The sequence below is a fragment of the Chiloscyllium plagiosum genome, unplaced genomic scaffold (assembly GCF_037043375.1).
Source record: "Chiloscyllium plagiosum isolate Xiang-an unplaced genomic scaffold, Cpla_swu_hap1 HiC_scaffold_37, whole genome shotgun sequence".
Classification (NCBI taxonomy): Eukaryota; Metazoa; Chordata; class Chondrichthyes; order Orectolobiformes; family Hemiscylliidae; genus Chiloscyllium; species Chiloscyllium plagiosum.
Genome location: NW_028270175.1, coordinates 8,966,231 through 8,984,457, shown reverse-complemented (window position 1 = coordinate 8,984,457; position 18,227 = coordinate 8,966,231). Strand labels below are relative to the sequence as shown.

At 38.1% G+C, this 18,227-nt stretch overlaps 1 protein-coding gene across 7 annotated transcripts in view; it reads right to left on the bottom strand.

Moving 5' to 3' along the window:
• rerea (arginine-glutamic acid dipeptide (RE) repeats a) overlaps window positions 1-18,227 on the bottom strand; it is a 571,358-nt gene that overhangs the window by 148,566 nt on the left and 404,565 nt on the right. For all 7 annotated transcript variants that reach the window (XR_006309302.2, XM_043676153.2, XM_043676157.2 and 4 more), the window contains one exon: window positions 8,314-8,412. Coding sequence is in view for 6 of the 7 variants with exons in the window: in XM_043676153.2 (XP_043532088.1) it covers window positions 8,314-8,412 (99 nt within the window). In the remaining variant the exon portion in view is untranslated. The remainder of the gene's footprint in view (window positions 1-8,313; window positions 8,413-18,227) is intronic.

Genomic DNA, 18,227 nt, shown 5'->3' with positions numbered 1-18,227 from the left:
TCCCAATGATTGGCAGACCATGTCGAACAATACATCCTGTTAACCAATCACTGTGGCCAACATGGTGAATCTGCTCAACAGCTTTTGTTTGGAAGCCTCAAAGTACCATGATCCATCTCTAGATATGAATCAACGACATTTATGTAATAATCCAGACTGTTCTAAGAATTGCACGAGAAACTAGTGTAACATTAACTGTCAAGCTCGCAAGTGTGATGCCTTTATCTATGCCAAAAGTTACATATATTAATACACAGGATCCTGTTTTATACAGGCACCAAAATTGCATAAAACATGCATCTTTATCATATGGGAGAAAATGGGTCATGGAGATCCTAATCTCTATTACATTCCCATGGAAACACCCTAACCAATGACAGTTTGGTCTGATCTGAGAACAAATATTGACAGTTAACTGTTCCTACTACATCTTCATGTCAATGATGGACCATCCAGTCAGCACCCACTTCTCATGCTGTATAAATTGGCGTCGCGTTTCCTGCACCTTGATCCTGATGAGCACAAGACCAAAAAACTTTGAATTCTTGTCTCCTTTTAGCAATTCAAGTTTTTAACATAGTTTCTTTAATTGAAAAAAACCAGGCATTTGCTTTGCTCAGGAACAACTAGGTCATACTGGTTAGAAAATTTGCAGTAATGCGATAGGAAAATATTGCAGATGTTGAAATCTGAAATAAACACAGAAAATGCTTTAAATACCTAGCTATCTAAGCAGAGTTAACATTTCATTGAAACAGAGTGGAAAAGGTGGAATAGGGCAGACAAAGAAATATGCCAAACAACTGTGCAATGAATTGCCAGAGGTGGCAGTGGAGGCTGGTACAGTTACAACATTTAAAAGACATCTGATGGGTACATGAATAAGAAGGGGTTAGAGGGATGTTGGTCAAAATGCTCACAAACAACACTAGATTAATTTAGGACATCTGGTCAGCATGAACGAGTTGGACTGAAGGGTCTGCTCCCATGCTGTAAATCTCTATGACTCTATAATTGGAGGTTTTGGAGGCTCCATGCACAAAGCAACCAGTCAATTTACATTTAGTCATCTGAATAACATGAACAGAGATCACGGATTTCTTCCCAGTTTAACTCCAATTTTTCTTCCCTTGTTCAATCCCTTCCTATCTAAATCTGTAACTGTTTCAACTTTGGCCACTACTGCAGCATTTCATGTTTTGTGATCGCCCTAATGATCTCTTTTTCATGAATCTGATCCCCCTGTGCCCACATCCCCACCTGGAACCCTGCAGCTTCTCAAATTAATCTATGAATGGAGACCTGCAGGCATCACTTTCTTTCTCCCCCCAGCTGAAGTGATTTTCACATTGAACAAATTTTCCTTTGACTTAAAATAAAAGGATTTTCTGTGGGAACCATGTAGGCTCAAGCTATGTTTTTATAGGAAATGTGAATCATGCTTTGTTCCTTCAATGCTTTATCCAATACAGCGATGACTAAATCGATGCCGCTGCCCATTCTGACTGGAAAATGTCTTCAGTTTATTTCCTATTTCCAGTTTTCCAGTCTCAATCTCTGACTGTTCCTGTCCTTTCCTCAATTTCTATGTATCCATTTGTGTTAGACCACTGATAAATATCCATTATAAGACTCCTGATCTTAATTACACTTGTTCCCACACTGCTTCTTGTAAGGATTCAATTGTATTCCCTCACTGCTTCATGTCTCCAATACAATTGTTCTGACAAGGCCACCTTCCACATACTACCAATATTTTAAGACATTTTCCTTCCTTAATCTAATCAAGATTCCCCTCAACTGTAGTTGAAGAGGATCTTGCCCAATGCTATTCCATTTTCCATCACTCTGTTGTCACTCATTCCCCATCCTCCCAGAAGACAATAGAGCTTGCCATTTTCTCACTTTCCAGCTGAACAGTTCCCTATATTCAACCATCATCCTCCATGAATTCTTTTGTTCACTCTTTCGTGAAATTTGGATGCCACTGTTGCTTATCCCTAATTGTCCTTGAACAGGGAGGCTTGCAGAACCATTACAGAAGACAATTAAGAGCATTACATTGCTTGGTCTGGAGTCATATCTAGGCCGGATCAGGAAAGAGTGACACATTTCCCTTCTCTAAAGACATTAATATAAGCTCGAGGGGTTGTGATCACAATGGTTTCATGCAGACCATCATACTAGCTCTTAATTCAAAATTTTAAGTGAATTTAAATTTCACCAGCTCCCACAGCAGGATTTGAACCAATGTCCCCCAAGCATTATCCTGGGTCTCTGAACTAACAGCCCATTGACATTATCACTTCACCACTGGTTACAAACCTCACCCTCCAGACTGCTACAAAGAAGGGCATGGCATCTATAAAGACTCTGCTGCTGGATTCATTGGATTTCTGCATAGGTTCATAACGAGAAGCTCCTGTCTAGGGATTTCTAGCCCAGATGACAGTGGTCAGTGGTAAGTTTTAATCCAATCAGGTTTACAAATAGTGTTTCTGGCTGATTGGAATATCTGTGCCAAGATGAGTGTGAGAATAGTCACTGAAATTTCTTGAATTAACCCAATGTAGTAGTCATTAAACACAGTCTATAGATATTTTACTTGGCTTCAGTTTCTATTTGAATTGCATATTGTCGTTAAATTCAGGACTTCATACTTTGATTCTATCACTTTCACCAAATATCTTCCAGTCCCTCTTCCAGAATCCTGAAGGACAGCCATGGGCCAGTCAGTCACCGGTACCAATCTTTTTCATCCGGCAACACCTTATAAGGTTATAGGTAACATTTGTCTTTTTTTAATCTACATTCTTCCCATGTTTATCAACACTCCTTACAAGGAAAACAGCAAATTATTTCTTGTTTTTTTTTTAAATGCATTTCATTCAATTTAGTGTATTTATTTGCTGCTCACAAAGTGGTCTCATCGATACCAGGAAATACAAATATAAATAAGGCAACTGTGCAGACCTTTGAAGATTCACTAGGCTGATTCCAGGGTATGCAGAGATTCTCTTTGAGAACAGGTAGAGTTGACTGGGCCTGTACTCACTGGAAGAAAGAAGAGTGAGAGGCAATTTTATTGAAACATACAGGACTCATAGGGGGCTTGACAGGATTTCAGAAGGATTGAATTCCCTTGTGAGGAGTTTAGAACTAGAGGCCACAATCTCTGAATAACACAGAAATGAGGAGGAATGTATTGTCTCAGAAGGTTGTGAATCTGTAGAATTCTTTACCACAAAGGGGTCTTAAGACTGGGTCATTAGCTACATTCAAGGCTGAGAAAGACAGATGTTTGATCAAGGGAATAAACAGTAATGGAAAAAAGGCAGGAAAGTGGAGTTGAGGATTATCAGATCAGCTTTGTTGTCAGTGTTCTGCAGAGCAGACTCAATGGGCTGAATGGTCTACTCCTGTTCCTACATCTTATTTATTTTTGGGAAGTAGTACAGAAAGGAAAATTTTTATGCTTTCTGAAATGTCTCAGCAATCTGTAATTATTTTTAAAAGTCTTATTCTTCAGTATTTGATGAAGACTTAACAGTTTGCATCAGTTGTAACTACATTGAATACCAAGAAATACTAGCTCGTATGAACTGATGACCCTTCACTTGGAAGTGACACCAACAAAAAGGTGGGTAACATATGAAAGTAGCCGAGCTGGCAGACAAAGAAACTACTGTTGTAAGCACAGGAGAGCCTGAAGCACAAAGGACAGCTACAAACAGAGAAGCGAGAGGATGAAAACAATCAAAGCACAGAAGCAGACACAAAGAAAGCAAAGAAAAACAAAAAAAGGAACGCAGAATTCTTGGGAAGAGAAGAACTAAGTCACTATTCAGAAGAGGTCAGTTTTTCTGTTTGCCGATGTGAAGAACAACAAATACAGAAACTCTTCTGGAAGCAACATACAAACAAACTGAGAAAGATTGAATCCTAAAAAGCTGTGGGAATTGTTCAGCATGCAAAAGAGCTGGCCAAACACAAACTGGAGGTATTAATGTTCATCAGTCAAAAAGAAACTTGGAAAGCCACAGCACCAGGACTGTTGTAACCCGAGGGGCAGGCACCATGTTAATGACAATCATATCTGTGAAATTCAGCGTTGAAAGCTGATAAGACCCTTTGAGAATGAAGAACTGCATTATGTAGAACTGCGCAGTGTCACATGATGGCAGAAAGTGTTGTGAATGTTTGTGGTAGTGAGAGACACATCTTTACTGTCTTGACAATTTAAAGTGAAATGCATCACTTTACTTAAAAGTTTAATTTGCTTAACTCATGTTTAATTAGTTCTGATTAATATCAAAGTAAACAAAATCACAAAAATAATATTAATTTTGTTTTAAATTATGTGTGGATGTTTGGTAAATTTTATTAATTTAGTTTTAGGCTCCCCATGGTGAGGCCATTCAGCCCATCAAGTCTGCTCTGCCATTAATACAATAATGGCCGATCTCACCTCATCCTCAACTCCTGCTTGCTTTCCATAACCCTTCAACCAGTTACTAGTTAAAAATCTATCTATCTCCTCAAATTTATTTGGTTCCTGGCATCCAACACATTTTGGAGTAATGAATTCCACAGATCCATAAGCCTTAGAGAAGTAATTTTTCATCTCTGTTTTAAATCTGCTCCCCTCATCCTAAAAATCTGACCTCTTATTTTACATTGCTCCACATGAAGAAACATTCTCTACATCTGCTTTTGCCAATCCTCTTTGGCAAGTTTTATACCTCAATTATGCCTGCTCTCATTTTTCTAAACTCCAGAGAGTATAGGTCTAAACTGCTCAATATCTCTTCACAAGGCAAACCCTTCATTTCTGGAATTAATCTAGTGAACCTTCTTTGAACTGCCTCCAATACAACCACATTCCTCCTCAAGTAAGGGGACCAAAATTGTACACTGTACTCCAGGTGTGACCTCCATATTACTTTGTACAGTTGCAGCAACAATTTCCATACTTCCATGCTCTATTCCTTTATAACAGTGCCAAAATTCCATTCGCCTTTCTTATTATCTGCTGTCCCTGAACATCAATTTTCTGTGATATATGCAGGAGAACACCAGATCCCTCTGCATCGAAACACTCTGAAGTTTCTCTCCAGTTAAACAAGCAGCTACCTTTCTATTCCTCCAATCAAAATGGATAACCTCACTTATCCACATTGAACTTTATCTCCCAAACTTTGGTTAATTCACCTAGCCTATCCACATCCATTTCTAATTTGTTTATTGTCATTTACTTTCTCACCTCATTTAGGGTCATTGCACTATTACTGTGGCCAAGGCATTGATATAGATTGTAAATTGAGGCCCCAAGGATTGAACTCTGTGGCACCCATCTTGCCAACCAGAAAATGATAATCCTCAACACCACTTTCCTCGCTTTTTCCCCCAAACCCTCGATTCTCTTACTGATTAAAAATCTCTCTATTCTTTGCCTAATCATGCCTCTCTGTACTCAGCTCCTACACTATTCTAATGTATCCTTGAGGAACAACAGTTCATCTCTCAATTACAAATTTTGCAGTATTCTGATTCACCAAGTTCAATACTTCAACTCATGGCCTCTACTTCCATTTTTTAATATGGCAGCTGTCTGTGGTGATTCTGCTGTTCTCATTTACTACTCTGGATCCATCCTATGTTTTGTTACATGCCCCAGTATGACCTCCATCTCCCTTCCAAAATCACCCAATTTGACATTTAATCTCTCCTGCTTTATACCTTATCACAGACATTCAAATTTGTTCTGAATCCTCATTGTCCACTTGCAACGTCTCTAGCCTTTGTTGGTTCTGATGAAAGGTCAACTTAAAACATTAACAGTGTTTCTTGTGCCACAGATGCTGCCTGACATGCTGAATACTTCCAGCATTTTCCAATTTTATTTGGCAAAGTTGGACATTCAATTCATAATTGAAGTGGATTTTACTGATTACAGCCTTAGGGTTGCAATAATTTGCCACAGTTACAGAAGGATAGAGATTGGGACGTAGAGGAAAATGTTGGCACAAAATCCCAAACTGAACCGCTGTCCAATAATCGCCGCAGATTGTAGATGTATCTTGCCCGGCTGAAGTGAAATACAGTGTCACAACACCACTCTGAATGGGCTCCTCCTAAATGTTTCCATCTTTCTGACTGAATGCTTCTAACACCTGCAAGTTTTCCACTTAACAGAGTATTAAGTGCAATTACCCAAGTCTCATTACTAAGAAAGGATTTAATTGCCATAGAGGGAATGAAACAAAGATTCATCAGACTGATTCCTGGAATGGAAGGATTGTTCTAAGTGAAGACATTGGGTGACTAAGCCTGAACTCACTGGAGTTTAAAAGAATGAGGTGCAATCTCGAGTGTGACAGCGAGTGACTTTGAGAGAAAGGAAGCAAGAACAAACGAAACACGTGCACACAGACAGAAACAGAGTGAGTGAGTCGGGGGGAAGAGAGAGACAGACAGAGAGAGATAGAGAGAAAGACACGGGGGTGGAGAAAAGAGAGAGAGAGAGAGAGAGAGAGAGAGAGAGAGAGAGAGAGGGTGAGTGAAAAGAAAACAAATGAGAAAGAAAGAAATAAAAAAAAACAGACTGTGCACACACAAATGAATGGGAGGGACGACAAAAACCCAGCAAATTATCTGCTGCTGGTCTGAACAACAGGAAACATAAAGCATACATCGAAGAGCCAGGCGAGATCATCATTCGAGGTGATTTGCCCCGCAGCCATTCATGAAAATTGGATGAGCAGTGTTTATTTATCAAAATACCTAACATCCCCAAAAGACTTTGCACTTGGTAATTCCAATTGTAAAATTTAAACTGTGACGCAATAGATGTTTAAAATTCTGTCAAAAATCATTCAGCAACAAAATGTGAAATGACTCTGAACAATATTCAAAAGTGACACTGCTTGTTACTCAAGTCCTCCTTTGAGATAGCAACTGCGGATTTTGTAGCATCGCTGGCAAGACTTAGGTTACCAGGTGCAGATCTGCCTTGTAAACAGGATGCAGCTGTCCAGTAGATTTCAAATGGTTGCAATATGATAAGGCCAGATGCACTCACATGTATAAACCACTGCTGAAATCGCCACTTTGTAGACATTCACTAGAATTTACAGTGCACTGAAAATACATTTTAACGGTATATGCTCAGAATTTCAAGTAATCATGCCAGTTAATAGATAAAAGGAATGAATGAAAATAAATTAAATCAAGATCTCCATAAAGAAGTTAAATAGGGACATTACTTCAAATTAAACTAGGAAATAGCAAAAGGGAGGGCACAGATTCAAACAAATGAAAAGCAAATTTAGGTCTGGGAATTACAACTTTGTGTACAACATAACAGCACGATGGCTCAAAGGAACTGGCCGCATGCAAGTAGTTGTTCGATAGTGAGCATGGATGGAAAAAAAAGACATTCTGTTAATACTTTTTGTCTTGCAATCAGCAAGAACATTTTCCAGAATACCAATGATGTCTACATTTGCTGTCCAAGAAGATGATCTTGATTGGTTGGCAAGTGGACAGAGTTGCTAGAGGTGCTACCATGGAAATGACAACTGACAGTTCACTGCCATGCTTTCTTTAAATCTTATACTAGGAAGGTATTGCCCTGACAAATAAAGCAGCAAATAGCTACACGTAAATATTGCCCTCACAAGATGAAAAGCTGTAACAAAATATGCCTTTTTCTTAACCGATATGTGGATATAAAAACATTTAAATGCAGTTTCTCTTTGATAATGCAGATTTTTCCTCTAAATTCTGAACTTTCAAATTGTGCAGACTAAAGTACTGGACAGACACATACTTCAACCCTATGAATGCAACAGGAGAGAAACATTCAATGCTGAGTCCTTTATAAAATAATAAAAGCTTCATTTCAACATAAAAGTTAAAGTGTACAGCATCGGGTATTTAGCATTTCCTAGGTATTAAGTCACCAAAAATTAACAGAAGCATGAGAAAAGTGTGTTTTTTTTTGCATCTTTACCCTGCAAAGGGATTCAAGTCTCATAGTCACTTGGCAGTATAGAACTTGGGTATTACTGAGAAAAGATAAATGCTGTCAAAAGCTTTTCACTTTGCACTCATCAGAACAGAACAGCAGGAATACCAAATCTCAAAGGATCTTTTTGAGCATTGCAAGACCCAAAGTTTCCACAGCATCTTTCTTTTTTCCAGTCATACTCTCACTTCCATGGTCTTAAACATGACTTAAGTGAAAGTACTTGCATTAAAAGCACCAATGTTTCTGTAGCTTTTTCAACAAATGACATTAGGCTTTCTTACCATTTCATCATCGGACCAGCACTTTTCTATCAACTTGGGCACAGGCTTTTTAACAAGTCGCTGCAAGGCCTTTCCAGCATCATAACAGCTCTCGTGGAGCTACAGAAGAACGGTGGAAGGGATAGAAAAAAGAGAAATAATAGAATGAGATAAAAAAGCATATCAAAGCAAAAATGAATTTAAACAAGCAAGGGTTACTATGTTGGCAATACAAAAATGTTATAATCAGAGCTCCATATAAGTAATAAAATAAAAATCAATATCTTTATAATGTTTTTGGGATAGTGTCTGAATTTTAAAAAGCTAAAATAATCCATTTTATTGAGACATTGCAATAAGACATACATCTGCTTCATTAACACCAACAAAAAATGCTTTTATTTTCTAAAATTCTAAAACATTAACATTTAACCCATCTCTTTACAGAAGATAATGTCACAAGATAGCACAGGCAATGTTTTTTCTCCAGTAAGGCTTTAACCTTGGGATTGTAGAACGTTGTGTAACAAGAAAATATTTATTGTGCTATTTCTGCACTGGCCCCTTGAAGAGCTATCCAATTAGTCTTATCCCTCATGTTGTTGCGTCAGCTATGACTCAGCTACCCTTTGAGTTGGAAGGTTGTGGGTGCAACTCCCACTCCAGAAATTGAGCACAAATATCAAGGCTGACATTCTCGCACAGCAACAAAGGAGTGCTGTACTGCCAAAGATGTTACATTGTGGATGAGGTATTAAAACAATTATGCATTCTCAATGAGGTTTAAAAGATCTCATTTCATTGTTTTGAAGAAGAGGATTCCCACCTCATTGTCAAGTTAATTGTCAATCAACATCAGAAAATCTGACGTTCTTGTCATTATCCCATTGTTGTTGGTGAAAGTTTGCTATGCACAACTTGGCTATGTATTTTCCATGTTACAGCAGTGATGATGTATCAAAATGCCTCTTTGGCTGTGAAGTGCTTAGAGTTGGTCAGCAGTGAAAAAAGCCAACATTAGAACAGCAATTTTCCCCATTTTTAACATTTTTCTTTCCCAAACTTATTAATTTTCTTTGTGAAACTCTTATAAAAATTTTGTCACTATATCTACTGTGGTTTTTGCTTTGCTTCATTCAGAAATGTGTGTCTTCCTTCCCACATATTTTGTGAACCTGACTGTGCATCTAAATTAGTAATTAGAACGCAAATGATTAATAGTTGGGTAATTCTTATTCCAAAAAGGTAATGCCAGATATTAATAACAAATTATTTCTGAACTTAATTTTTGTACCCTAAAAGTTATAAAAGATCCACACAAATTACATTAATCCAGGTTTGAATACTAGTTGGGGTTACTTAGAGGTGCTTTGTTGAATTCAAGGTTACTGAATTAGGAAAAAGTAAAATTAATCATGGATCCTACTATAGCTTTTCAAGTATGGAGAGTTTTGACTAGACTCTGATCAGATAATTTGTTGACACCTTGAAAATGACATAATAAGCTACCAAGACTACTTTATATATCTTTAATCATACTGGCAGCCTTCTGACACCTTACCCAAGGGTTAACAACCTCAAGAGAAAACTGATAAATTAGAAAAATCAAAAAAAAGCATGATACCACAAACTTAGGCAAGAAAAATAAATTATTATAACCAGCAAGCTCTGTCATTTTTTTGTTCTCTCTGTAAACAGAACATCTGCTATTGCCTTAGGAAGTTTCAAGTTAATGATTGGTCATGATACAAAAATCACTAAGTCTTAATTTCGTGGTCAGTGACAACAAACAAAAAATTGGTGCTTGCTGCTGAACTCAAAGAAAGCAAGGTGTGTGGTGTAGTGGTAAAGATACCAGACCAGAATTCCAGGATACCAGGCTAATGTTCTGGTGATAGGAGTTCAAATCTCTCCACATGGGTGATGGTGAAACGGAGTTCAATTAAAAAAATCTGGGAATTAAAAGCAAGCCTAATAGAGACTATGTAACCACTGTCATTAAAAACTCATTTGGTTTGGCCTATATGTGACTCCAGATCCACAGCAATGTGGTTAACCCTTAACTACCCTCTCGGCAATTAGGGATAGATAGAATAACAGAAAACAAAACAAAAGCTGACTACAAAAATATAGCAATCTCTGGTCTGGCTTTCTTGTCTCTCAACAGTAGCTTTAATCTGGTTCCAAATAAGAGGTATTTTAACTTATCAGCAGCTAAGGAACCAATCACAAATAGTATTCATATAGAGAAAACCACAGGACAGAGGCGAAGTAGGCCATACAGCCCATTAAGTCTTTACATCATTCGATGAGATCATGGCTGATCTGGCAATATTCAATTCCACTTTCTGCCTTATCCCCAAAGCCCTGGATTCACTTACAGATCAAAAATAAAGACCCATCCTTTACAGTGGGAAAACATTCCACAGATTAACCATGCTCAGAAGAAATTCCTCCTCCTCTGTGACTTAAATGGGTGACATCTTCACTTTGAGACTACACTGTCTGCTTTTAGACTCTCTGACAAGGGGAAACAATCTCTCCACCTCTATCCTGTCAAGCCTCTAACAATCTTGGGTGTTTCAGTAAGGTCACTTCTCATTCGTACATATTTTCAACAATGATTGTAATCTGTAGGAACATCCACACAGCACCCTCTGAAGTAGTGTAGTGAAAAATCACACAACACCAGGTTGGAGTCCAACAGGTTTATTTGGAGGCACTAACTTTCGGAGCGCTGCTTCTTCATCAGGTAGCTGTGAAGCAGGAACATAAGATGCAGAATTTATAGCAAAAGATTACTGCGTCATGCAACTGAAATGATATATTGAACAAACCTAGATTGCTGTTAAGTCTTTCATCTTTTAGAATGGTTTGTAATTTGCAGTTCATTAATATGTAAATTCCATGACTTCTTTTAAGTCACATTCTCGAGATAACTTGAGGTTTTATTAAAAGAAAAGGTGACTTTGAGACTACACTGTCTGCTCTTAGGACTCTCCTACAAGGAGAAACAATCTCTCTACATCTATCCTGTCAAGGCCCTACTAATTTTGTGTTTCAGTAAGGTCACATCTCATCTTTCTAATCTCCAATGAATACAGTTCAACAAAACCAGGAGATTAAATGTGAATCCCTTTACTTTCTCAATTTCAGATCATGAATTTATCAGCATTTTGTAAAAGTAGAAGCTAAAACAAACAAATAATATTTTATATTTTTCAAAACTGTAGAAGTTTTGTTTTAATCCACATGGTAATGTCCGATATTTCAAATATAAAAGCAGCCTTTCATGGTCACTAATTGTGTTTAATAGTAAGAATTAGGTTTTTAAAAAAGAAATACCTCCTGGAACAAGCTTAACTTTTACAAAAAGCTTATGCAAAAGCTAAAAATTTACATATTTTCATCAAATCAAGATTGTAATATGTAGGAACATCCACACAGCACCCTCTAAAGTCGTAGAATTATATCTGCAGATACATCCTAATTCGCTCAAAAAAATGCGCAACTTGCAGGCAGTTAATCCATGTAATATTTTATAAATTTCACTTTGGAAATAACACCAGTCTGACTCAAGACTGGGATATAGACAGACTCTAACCTCACACCTTTAATGCATTGTCTAAAAAGAGATGTCTTTTTTTTAAGAAAACCTTTAATTATCTCCTGAATGTGACTTAAAAGAAATTCTGAGATTTACATATGTATGAACCGAAACCTGTAACCCATTCTAAAAGATGAAAAACTTAACAGTAATCGAGGTTTGTTCAAGATATCATTTCAGTTGCATGATACTGTAATCTTTTGCTGTAAATACTGTGCCTTATCTCCCTGCTCCACAACTACAGCACAGATGAAGGAGCAGCACTCTGAAAGCTACTACTTCCAAACAAAGTTGTTGGACTATAACGTGGAGTTGTGAGATTTTTAACTGCGTCCACCCAGTCCAACAACGGCTCCTCCACATTAAAGTAGCACAGACTCAATAACAGCAACCATTGGATTTCTATATTCTAGCGTGCACGTAGAGGCTCACTAACTTGCTGTCAGTTTCAGTGGAGTTAATGATGGTGAACAGTAGCATAACCTCAACAAAACTTGGGTTGTAATTTTAAAACTGTATTATTTTTAACATAATGGAAAAATTTGATATTACACAAATATAAAAGGTTCCCAAAACTGACAAGAGTGCTTATGAACTAATTATGAAGTTAGCATGGTACTCAAAACTGTTCTGCCAGTTTTGCTTTATTATCAGTGCAAGATCCAGGCCCATGTAACCCCATTCTCAAATTCAATCCCACGCAGTTCTCAAATCACATAGCATTGATGTATACAACACAATACATAGATGAAAATAAATAATTTCTGCAGTACCATTTGGTCACTAAAAAATTGCTTTCTATTAAGAATTCACTGCCTAACTATATTGCATGTTATATTTGATGGCTGCCAATTCAAAAAAGCTCCAATCCAATTCAGATTAACTGATCATTATCAACTATTAAAGGAACACGAGTGTCCTTTGAGTATGAACATTTGTTTACGGTGATAATCGAATCAGATGTATTGCTGCTGTAATTCAACCGATTAGTAGGAGACCACAAAATAAAATTCACAGGTGGAATCATTTACCACCATGTGCGACTTCTGAACAATTGTTTGGTTTAAAATGACAATCAGAGATAGCAATAGATAGGGCAGGTAGTTTGCATCAGTTTATTCATGTTCACAATTATTAATATATCCAAAAATCACTGTTTATAAGTCTGTGCAGCAATCTTACAGGATTTCAGAAATTAAGATTTCTGTATATGTCTTATTAAAGAGGCTGTTAATGGACATTATTTTGGGGGCAAACACATGGACACATGTACACCAAAGAAAAAAAGACTAAACGGTTCCTTTCTCCATTGAATCAAAAAGCTTGGGTTGAAAGCGTAAATAACGAGGGTTGGCAGTCCTGTCAGAGCAACACAATTTCACTGTAAGGTTTCATTGCATGTGCACAAACTGCTCATATGATCTGCTATTTTCTGTCAGCACAAACTGAAGAATAATTTTCCTTTTGGCATGGCTCAGCTGTCAAGCACCTTTGTGCTATAATGAACTCATGAATTACATCTTGCTGCTCTGACAGTCCCCATCCAACACATCAAAATATTGTTCTTCAATTGTAATTTATAACTTCATTTGCATGCCTCTTTTTCCACTGTGACCTTCCTCAAGTGGCACTGCATGGTTGTAGTCATAACAAGACCACCGATGCATCATTTGTGATTACAACCATTATACTTTCAGCTTCATAGATCATGTTGTAGTTACATTATTCACCAGCATGTCACAAACTGAACTTGTGTCAGCATTTTAAAACTGCATTGTTAATATAAACACTGTTAATACAATTTTTATCACTATTACTGTGATTACATATTAAAAAAAGACAATATTCAGCAGTGTCAAGGTGAACAATACAGCACTATTCCATCCCCCAACACCCCTCCATACTCAAACAATGCATGCGCACAAATGATACTTCTAGTAGAAAGTACATGCTCATTTTCCAGTTCACGTTAGTCTGGTTGAGAAGGGATAAGTCAGAATATTAACTCTCAGAATATGGCAGAGAGTCCCAGTTTCCTTTCAATTATAAGTTAAAATGAGTCAGTGCAATAACAAGGGGGTGGGGGGGGAAGAATACTGAATAAATTCTACACAAATAGTAGGCAATGATGTGCTTTCCCTCCCATAACCCTTGCCAAGTTGACAAAAACAAATCAAATCTTTCCTCATTGAAAATGAAATCTGTTTATTTGGGTCCTATTTTCTGCACCAAGTTCCTTGATACTATGTTTAGGCTAGGAGAAAACAACTAAACAAATTTGAAGCTAAAAGACAAAGTGAGACAAGACTCTCGGTCATCCATTATGAAATATGAGAATTCCACTTCAGCTAAATCCTAATTATGAGACAGCATTGCAGTAAAACTGTTCTCGTATTTACTTTGCCCTTTTCCCCTAATATAATGAGTTCTGCTGGACTACAGTTTAATATATTTGGGTATTGATAATTTTTAATCCAGTTGGGCGGCACGGTGGCACAGTGGTTAGCACTGCTGCCTCACAGCGCCAGAGACCCGGGTTCAATTCCCGCCTCAGGCGGCTGACTGTGTGGAGTTTGCACGTTCTCCCCGTGTCTGCGTGGGTTTCCTCTGGGTGCTCCGGTTTCCTCCCACCATCCAAAGATGTGTAGGGTCAGGTGAATTGGCCATACTAAATTGCCTATAGTGTTAGGTAAGGGGTAAATGTAGGGGTATGGGTGGGTTTCGCTTCGGCGGGTCGGTGTGGACTTGTTGGGCCGAAGGGCCTGTTTCCACACTGTAATCTAATCTAAATCTCTCTCAGAATACCTTTGTTTCAAAATTTATTAACTCATGGGGATGTAGATATTATCAGCTAGGCCAGCATTTATTGCCTGCCTCTAGTGACCCTTGAGGAGATGGTGGAGAGCTGCCTCTTGAACCACTGTAGTCCATGTGCTGTAGGTAGATGCACAATGCCCTTAGGGAGAGAGTTCCAGAATCCAGCGAGTGTGAAGAAACAGCAGCAATACATTTCCGAGTCAGAATAGTGAGTGGCTTGGAGGGAATCTTGCAGGTAGTGGTGCTCCATCTATCTGCACCCTTGTCCTTCTAAATGAAAACTGAGATAATGGAGGATGCTGCAAATCAAAAACAAAAAGAGAAATTGCTGGAAAAGCTCAGTAAGTCTGTATCTCTGGACAGAAACCGGAGTTAATGTGTCAGGTGGAGTGACCCTTCCTTAGAACAGTTCTAATGCTGCCAGACCTGCTGAGCTTTTCCAGAAATTTCTGCTTTTTTTTTTCCTTCTAAATGAAAGTGACTGTGGATCTGGAAGGTGCTGTTTAAGTTTCCTTGCAAATATATTGGGGGCTTCTTCCATGACTGGCCTGATAAAAGAAATATTCATTTCTACCAAACAAATTAGGAGCTATGATCTGTCACAATCCTCTAAAGTTGGTAAAACTCATCAGAGTGGTACAAACAAAGCCACAGACCAGCTCTTCTACTTAGGAGTCATGCCTTTTGAGTACAAATATGAAATGACCTCAGAGGACAATAGATTTTCAAATTTGCTAGCTGCTAATCTGACAAACTACTTTCCTAATCTATATGAAGTCAAGGATTTAGCACTATGAGAATTGAAGTAACTTTGTTCCGAATACTAATATATGCTCTACCACAAACTGTGTTTGTAACTACCCTTGGACTACCTTGCTTTATACTACAGCTAGCCAAACAATGTCCAATGGGGGAAAAAAACACAAAAGGACAAACAAAAATAGTCACAAGGAAAGAAATACTTTCACTGAAGCCATGGACAACAGATTTTAGGCTAAAGTGGGTAAAAAGTAGTGGTTATGGATATAAGCCACAGAATCAAAGCTTTGAACTATGTTATATAAATCTGAATGGTATAAACATGAAAAAAGTCGAGTGCCTTGTCTTAACTTGCTCTAGCTGGCAAACTACTGTATCAGCCAATCAGATTCCCTCTAATAGCACTCACATTTCTGTTTTGCTCTCTCAACCCAAGCGTAGTTGCTACAAATGTGAGGTTTGTGTGATTATGTTTTAGGACTGTACCTTTTGGTTTTGATGATTATCTTTTTGTACTGCAGCTTTCAATGTAGGGGGAAATGAAGGGAGTCATTTGACCTGTTCCAGAGAGTGTGGCTGATGATAAAGTCTCGTAGGTTTAATTGTTAAGATTACAAAGGAGGTTTCAGAATGTTTTATTGAGTATTAGATGCAAGATTGTAATGTTGCGACCATGCCAATAAGTAGGCCCTGAATCTTGGGGTCAGTATTATTGGTATTTCATTGTTAACTGATGCACTATTCACCATCCATTTACAATTGAAATGAAAAGGGAGTTGGAATCAAGAATAACGAATTAATATTCCTACTTTGGGACAAAGTGAATAAGTTTCCTTGTCAGAAGGAAGCATTATAAAATCAGGTTACAGGTTTCCCTGCAGATCCATTAATACCACAGCAACAAATCAGGTTTATGGCTTTGTTTGGCGTGGTCTGCAGACTTGAGGTAGGGAACAGAAAAAGGAATAGCCAGACCTGCTTGTTAAACTGAGAAAACGATGACTTTTATTGTTTACCATGCAGCATATGGATAAGAGATGGTACACAAATTGAAAATGGAGAATTTGAGAGAGGCTAGAAGTTTGGAGCAAGAGGAAGGAATCTATAGTATAATTCTCAGAGAAGGGCAGCTCTGGGATTAGCTGAAGTAGAAAGCAAGCTATCAAGAGCTGAGAGTAATTTTTAGACTGGTTCCTAAGGGACAATGTAACTTAATCATAGCAGAAATGAAAATCTCCTGCTAAGTTAAATGAGGATTTTTTTTTTCTGTAGATTAAAGTTGAAATTGCCTACGAAAATGAAATAGTGTTTCATCAATAGCATTTTTAATCTTTTGTCACAGCAAGTTTCAAAGATGACATGTTGATGTGGATTCTTTAGCTGTTAACTGGGGGTTTGAATTTCTCTTCTAAAGTTATCGGTCCCTGCACAAAAGTGCACTGAAAGATTTTAGAAACACTTGATGCCAGGATGTTTAAGGATTATTATTGAAAATAGTAATGCTTCTGGGAACAAACTAATCTGTTTTGAAACTACTGAATTTAGCTACCATACAAGCCGACTTCCAGATGAGTTTAGTAAATAGACTAATATTACAAACAATTTAAAACTTAATACTAGTTTTAAATATACACACTTAAAATAAAGTTCAGATACTAAATAATTTAAAAGCATTGAGATCATTTTTTCCACTCTCCTGACCTAATCATGATTGAACATAAAACCCTGCCTATGCCATGTGTATCCCAGTTCTAAATCTTTGGGTTGAAGGCAGCAATTAGCTAACTAAATATGGTCACAGTGCATGTAGATAAGAGCATACTGATGGAGAGTTGGGAAAAAAAAGAGAGAAAAAAGCAAGAAGGGATCAGGTTTGGCTCCTACTTCAAATTATAGTTCATTGAGTTCTGTTGCAAAGTGCACAAAGGTGGAAGAGGGTACATCCAATACCCCAGTGACCTTTATGCCCTCCATGCTAAGTCATCGAGATGTACAGCATGGAAACAGACCCTTCGGTCCAACCCGTCCATGCCGACCAGATATCCCAACCCAATCTAGTCCTACCTGCCAGCACCCGGCCCATATCCCTCCAAACTCTTCCTAATCATATTCCCATCCAAATGCCTTTTAAATGTTGCAATTGTACCAGCCTCCACCACATCCTCTGGAAGCTCATTCCATATACGTACCACCCTCTGTTTGAAAAAGTTGCCCCTTAGGTCTCTTTCATATCTTTCCCCTCTCACCCTAAACCTATGCCCTCTAGTTCTGGACTCCCCCACCCCAGGGAAAACACTTTGCCTATTTATCCTATCCATGCCCCATATAATTTTGTAAACCTCTATAAGGCCACCCCTCAGCCTCCGACGCTCCAGGGAAAACAGCCTGTTCAGCCTCTCCCTGTAGCTTATATCCTCCAACCCTGGCAACATCCTTGTAAATCTTTTCTGAACCCTTTCAAGTTTCACAACATCCTTCCGATAGGAAGGAGACCAGAACTGCATGCAATACTCCAACAGTGGCCGAACCAATGCCCTGTACAGCCGCAACATGACCTCCCAACTCCTGTACTCAATACTCTGACCAATAAAGGAAAGCATACCAAATGCCTTCTTCACTATCCTATCTACCTGCGACTCCACTTTCAAGGAGCTATGAACCTGCACTCCAAGGTCTCTTTGTTCAGCAACACTTCCTAGGACCTTACCATTAAGTGTATAAGTCCTGCTAAGATTTGCTTTCCCAAAATGCA